This window comes from Phoca vitulina, unplaced genomic scaffold (genome assembly GCF_004348235.1).
Source record: "Phoca vitulina isolate PV1807 unplaced genomic scaffold, GSC_HSeal_1.0 scaffold46, whole genome shotgun sequence".
NCBI classification, from domain to species: Eukaryota; Metazoa; Chordata; class Mammalia; order Carnivora; family Phocidae; genus Phoca; species Phoca vitulina.
In genome coordinates, this window is record NW_022589749.1 from 7697727 (window position 1) to 7704087 (window position 6361).

Here is a 6361-nt window from a genome sequence, read left to right on the forward strand (position 1 = left end):
ACTTCTCAAACCCTCTCTCCACAGCAATGTGGCCTCCAGGGACTGGGCTCAGACCCCCACGGTATAAAGCTGATCTACCCCCTTCCTCCTCAAACTGCATTTCCCCCCCCCCCCCCGCCTTCCTGATTCTAGACTACCTGAGCCTGTGTTCATAGAGTCACTGTCCCCTCCCACTCCTCCTCCTGGTCTGACAGGGTTGGGGAGGTGCGCGGGGCCAGGGAACGTGTGCCAGATACATACCTGAATGTAGGACTTTGATCTTTTCCTCTGCCTCCCCCAGTCTGGCTGCCAAAGTGATTTGTACTTCTTGAAGGCCCCTGCGGAGAGACCGGGCCTGCTCACCCTGGCTCTGCACACGCCCATGTGCATGGGCCCTGCCTGGGTCCCTGAGTCGGTCCTCCTGGCTTCCTAACTCACTCACCTGCTCCCTTTAATCTGTACCTCTGCCTTTTTAACCAGTCCTTAAACATGACATTCAGGCATTTGGCTGCCTTGCTCTTTTGCTGACTGTGTGGACCTAGATCAGCCAGTGACCTTGCCTCTCTGGGCGTCAGTTTCCTCACCTGTAAAATAAGGTTCTGCTGGGGTCTGCCTCGTGGCTGCTGTGAGACATCTTCAGCGTGATGTGGGGTACCTGGTGCTCCCTCGGTACCATTACTTACTATTCCTGTCCTTGGGGAGGCATTTTTTCCCGTCTTTGTGTCAGTTGTTTGGGATGGTTGTCCAGCCCACTGTAGCCTAGAGCTTCAGTGTGATGCAAGTGTCTCAGCAGAGACAGAGGGGCCCCAGCTGGACTGGGGGAGGGTTTATACAAAGCCTGGGCCTTATGTCGTCTGGCTCAGAGACTCTAGGGAAGGAGCCCCTTTACCTCTGGTCCTACACCCTGTCCCTTCCCCTCTCTCACACCACTCTAGGCACACTCACCTCCTTGCTGGTCAAACACACCAGGAATGTTTCTACCTCAGGGCCTTTGCTCTGGTTGTCCCCTCTGTCTGAAACACCCTTCCCCATACATCTGCAAGTTTCACTCCCCCACCTCCTTGGGGCTTTGCTTACCTCCTCAGTGAGGCCTCCCCTTATACCCTACTTAAAACTTCAGCTTCAATCTCAAAACGCCCCCTCCTTTATTTTTCTTCACAACGTTTATGATCATGTAGCAGACTATTTACTTTATTTATCTTGTTTATTTGTGTCTTCCTCATGAGAAAGTAAACTCCAGGGGGGGAGGGAGGCTTGCCCATTTGTTCACTGCTGTGCCCCTAGAACAGTGCTTGGCACACAGCAGGTGGCTCCATGAATACACGGAACAAGTGAGTAAAGAAATAAGTAAATGAGAGGATAAATGTAATGACCACCATGAAGCTGTCCTAGAAATGCCCCAAAGATCCAGATTTATAATAATCCAGGTATTATTACTCCCACATCAACTGTAAGGGCAACCATTTACTGACATATACTCCTTCAAGTGAGTGAGGAGCTAAACACATATATTCATTCTCACGATAGACTAGGAGTTGATATCACCTGTCCACTTGATCAGGCTACAGTACCCAGTTATTCAACCACACACTAATCTTGGGGTTGCTGTGAAGGTAGTCTGTAGATGGGGTTAACATCTACAGTCGGTTGACATTAAGTAAAGGAGAATAATCTCAATAATGTGGGTGGGCCTCGTCTAATCAGTTGCAGGTCTTAAGAATAAAACCGAGGAAGAAGAACTTCTGCCTCAAGACTGCAGCACTGACTCCTGCCTGACTTTCCAGCCTGCTGGCTGGCTCTACTGATTCAGACTTGTCAGCCCCAACTGTGTGAACTAAGTCCTTGAAATACATGTCTTAATTAAAATAGAAAATCCTTCTGGTTTTATTTCTCTGGGGAACCCTGACTAATACACCACCATTAGCCCCATTTTCCAACTGGGAAAACTGAAGCTCAGACAGGTGATGTGAGCTGCCCAGGGCTGGCCGCTGAGCTGCTGAGGTGGGGCTGGAAACCCGGGCCTGCATCTCTATCTCCAACCTGCATCTGGATTCCCTGAAGGTCCCACCTCCCAGCCAGGTGGGGCAGCAGGGCCCCACCTGTTCCTCCCCACTCACTTTTGTTTCTCTGCCTCATTTCTCTGCAGCAAAGTCTCTGTCAGGAGGGCTTTGCTGGGAATGCCCGGGAGGCGGCTCCCCTCGGTCAGCGTGGGCCCTGCTGGAGATGTCCCCTCTCTCTGCTCTGGAGGGAAAAAAAGAGGGAAAACCACCCATCACTGGAAGTGGCGTGGCAGCCAGAGATGCCTTCTGCAAACTGGAGGGACTGGCAGTGCTGGGACAAGACTTAACTTCCCAAACTCGGGTGTTAGAGAGAGTGCGGCTGGAGAGACCTGCCATCACCATGGTCAGCTGGGTTGTCACCGTCGGGGGCGTGTGCGAACGAATGTCAAGTTCCCATGTGCCAGTCTCAGCCAGCAAGCCCAGAGGCTTCCTTTACCCTCTTGGACCTGTTCCTGCCTCCTCGGCCTTCTTACTTTTGTAAGAGTCATGGTAAAATATACATAAAAGTATACAATTCAGTGACATTTAATACATTCACAGTATTGTGCAACCTTTAGCATTAATTCCAGAATGCTGTCACTACCCCAAAAGGAAGCCAGTCCCCACTAAGTAGTCACTCCTTTTTCCCACTCCCCCAGCCCTTGGCAACCACCAATCTGCTTTCTGTCTCTGGGGATTTGCATATCCTGGATATTTCCTATCACTGGAATCATACATAATATATGTCCTTTTGTGTCTGGTTTCTTTCACTTAGCAAAATGTTTTCGAGGTTCATCCAGGTTGTAGCATGGATCAGACCGTCACTCGTTTACTCGTTTTTATGGTTAAATAATATTCCATTTCATGGACAGACCACGTTTTGTTTTTCCATTCATCTGCTGATAGACATCTGGATTGTTTCCACCTTTGGCTGTTGTGAATAGTGCTACTGTGAACATTTTTGTACATGTGTTTGTTTGAGCACCTGTTTAGTTCTCTGGAGTAGACACCTAGGAGTGAAACTGCTGGGTCATGGGGTAACTGCAGGTGACAGCACACACTCAGATGCTCAGTCGTAGCCCACCGCATCTGCGCGTGCCCCTGGGCAGGGCCCACATTGGGTCCAGCTTTGCACACCCGTGGTGGCTCCTTCAGGGGTTCAGTGTGTGTCTTTGGCACTCAATTTGTCACGAGGAGAAAGGGTGCTCAGGGGCCGGCCATCGAGGGTGAATGTCTCAAGAATTCCAAAATCTGGGCTCCTGACCTTGGGTCCGACTGACTCCATTACGTTCTGTCCTGTCACCTACGGTGAGTGCAGAGCTGGGCAGTTTGTAGAGTGAGTCCTTTGAGGGCCTGACAGTGTTCAGGGCCTGGCTTGTTCTTACGCGGGTGTGCGCGCACACACACACACACACACAGAGGGAACGTTGCCCGGGCTGAGGCCACAGCAGTGAATAAACAAACAAGGTTTGACCATCACGAAGCACAGCACTCACGGAGAGACACAGCCCAGGGCCAAGGTCAAGAGCCCTTGGTTTGAATCCCTGCTTGGCAGCCCGCTGCCTCTGAGACTCAGTTTCCCTGCTTGTCAAATGGGGCCAGTGACACCTTAGAAGGTTGATACAAGGGGACAGTGGGAAGCCGTGTGAAAGGCACATGGCACAGAGCAAATGCTCTGAAGAGGCGGTTCCCACAACTGCCATTACTCTGATAGGGGGAAGTTCAAACCCTAAAGGGACCTCAAAAGACTGCACAGAGCCATCTGTGTATGAGCTGGCTTGTCAGGGAGGCTGGAAGGGCATTCTGCATACAGGAACAGAGCTGGCAAAGTGGTGTATTTTAGTCACCATAAATCTTCCCCAGAGGACTCTGCCAAGGACCAGGCATACAGTAGGTGCTCACTAGGCACTGGGAGGTAGGGAGGGAGCTGTGAATTGGGGAGTGTGCCAGAGCAGTCAAACTTTGATTTGGCAGGCCTCAGCCCATTATCTCCAGGAGATAGACCGGGGATCTGCAATGACAGCCCTTGGGCCAAAACTGGCCCATCACCTGTTTTGTCTATAAAGTTTTATTGGAACACAACCACACCCACTCATTTACCTATGTTCTATGGCTTTTTTCCACACAGAGTTGAGTAGTCGGGACAGAAAATGTGTGGCCGGCAAAGTCTGAAGTATTTACTCTCCTGGCACTTTACCAAAAAAAAGAAGGTAATCTTGCTGACTTTTGAGGTAAATTCTCCTCATTTATTCCTTAGACTCTTCCCCTCTTCTCTGCTTCATTTCCCCCCCAAAGCCTTTCTTACCACCTGAAATACTATATATTTAACATTTATTGGTTGACAGTCAGCCTTTCCCTCTAGAAGGTCAGTGCCACGAGGACAGGGATTTTTGTCTGTTTTGTTCCCAGATATGTCACCGGTGCCTATGACAGGGCCTGGCTTGCAGCTCGATGAACACCCAAGACTCAGATGGTTACCAAGAGCTTTCACGTGCAGATTTGCTCCTCCCCACGGAGACCTCCTACCTCACCTGCCAGAGGTAACCACAAAGCCGAATTTTGTCCATCATTTTCTCGCTTTTAAACATTTTTATCATAATATATGTATATCTGAACTCTATTTTTAGCTCTCCCGGTTTCTTGACTTGTCTCATTTAATACTGAGACAGTGCTGTGTTCCCCACATCCTGTTTCCCTCCCTTGTTGGGCACACAGTCAGACTGTACTTCCCCGGCTCCCTTGCAGCTGGGTGTGGCCACATGACGGAGTTTTGGTCACTGGGATGTGGCTGGAAGTGACGTGTGCCACTTCTGAGCCTGGAGCCATAAACTTCGGTATGATCCTCCACACTTTTTCTCTGCCTGTCAGCTGGTTGTGACAGTCACCATGACTCTGGATGTCATGTGTCAAAGACGGCAGAATCGCAGCAGGGGACATGGAGCATCCCCTCCCACTTCCCACGCTTCAAATACTTGAGACTTCTGGGATTTGCGGTTGGGTTGTTTCAGCAGTGGTGTACCATAACCCATCCTACATCTAAGATGATAAAGTTGAGCTCCTTGCTGCCGCCACCCCCACCCCTCCAAAGGTGGCCAAGATTGGCGGCTGAAGATCCACAGCCCATTTGTTTATGATGGACATCCCATAAGGCCTTATTAGTACCTTTGGGGCCAAGGAGCTCGGGGTGCCTCTTCCACGAAGTGTGGAGGTCTCGCCGCGGCTGCCCACTGGGGTCGAAGCTGGGGGGCTGCAGTCTGTCGTCTAGGCTGCGCGTCGCTTCAAACACGGGCACAGGGTCTGCACACACAGAGAGAGGAGCCCAGGAGTGGTGGGGGCCCCGAGGGCTGAGGGCTGCCCAGGCTGAGGCCGCTCTACAGGGAGTGGAGGGGACCATCCACAAGAGCCTCCTGGAGTTGCTCTGATGGCTTAGGAGAGCAATGTGGAACTTCTGCTTTGTGAGGGAGCAGCCTTCTTCAGGGACCTGCTCAGGGGAGTGTGTGCCATCCCCACGGATATGGGTGTCTTGCCCACCCGGGAATAATAACAACAACAATAACTGTCACAATAACTGCATTTTCTGGATTCTGTGGTGCCATCCGTGGTGGCCCTGAGACTGTGTCTTGTATGCCACCAACCACAGGGGTGTCTGTAAACAAGGACCCCACTCTGACAACCATCAGTCTGAGGCCAGCCTTCCCCCTGGCCTTCCCACACAGACCTGCAGGCAGCTGGGGATGGGGCCGACTCCTGAGGGGCACAGGACTGCCCTGAGGACCAACGACTCCTCCAAGGCCTGCCCAGCACTGTACAGATGGTCCAGACTAAACCGTCTGGATGCTTCCACCCAGTTCCTTACCTCTTCTTCCTCTGACACCTCTCCCACCTCCCTCCCTATTTTCCTTCCCCTGCATTTCTTCAATTCTATCTATCTATCTATCTATCTATCTATCTATCTAATCCTTGGGGTGCTTCTCAATGGACCTGGACCAACACACCATCATTTGTTACATGCATGGTCTATTTAAAAAATATATATATTTTATTTATTTATTTATTAGAGAGAGAGAGAGTGCATAAGAGGGGGAAGGGGCAGAAGGCGAAGAGAGGGAGAGGCACTCTCCGCTGAGTAGGGAAACTGGACTCTGGGATCATGACCTGAGCCAAAGGCAGACGCCCAACTGACTGAGCCACCCACGTGCCCCCATGTGTGGTTGATTAAATAATGGCTTTTCTGGGGGTGAAATACATACCTGGATGTAAGATACCTCCCAATTTCTCAATAGCTAAAAGATGAGGAATCTGTAGGTCCTTCCGCATGGAATTATGTCCCCTCCCTGCCCCCC

The 6361-nt window shown here is 51.0% G+C and overlaps 1 protein-coding gene across 5 annotated transcripts in view; it reads right to left on the minus strand.

Moving 5' to 3' along the window:
• The window catches only part of CUX2 (cut like homeobox 2), a 257032-nt gene that overhangs the window by 34546 nt on the left and 216125 nt on the right, over positions 1 to 6361 (minus strand). For all 5 annotated transcript variants that reach the window (XM_032431436.1, XM_032431439.1, XM_032431438.1 and 2 more), the window contains 3 exons: positions 5181 to 5315; positions 2097 to 2220; positions 241 to 317 (listed from right to left, as the gene is read on the minus strand). In XM_032431436.1, coding sequence (XP_032287327.1) covers positions 241 to 317; positions 2097 to 2220; positions 5181 to 5315 — 336 coding nt within the window. The remainder of the gene's footprint in view (positions 1 to 240; positions 318 to 2096; positions 2221 to 5180; positions 5316 to 6361) is intronic.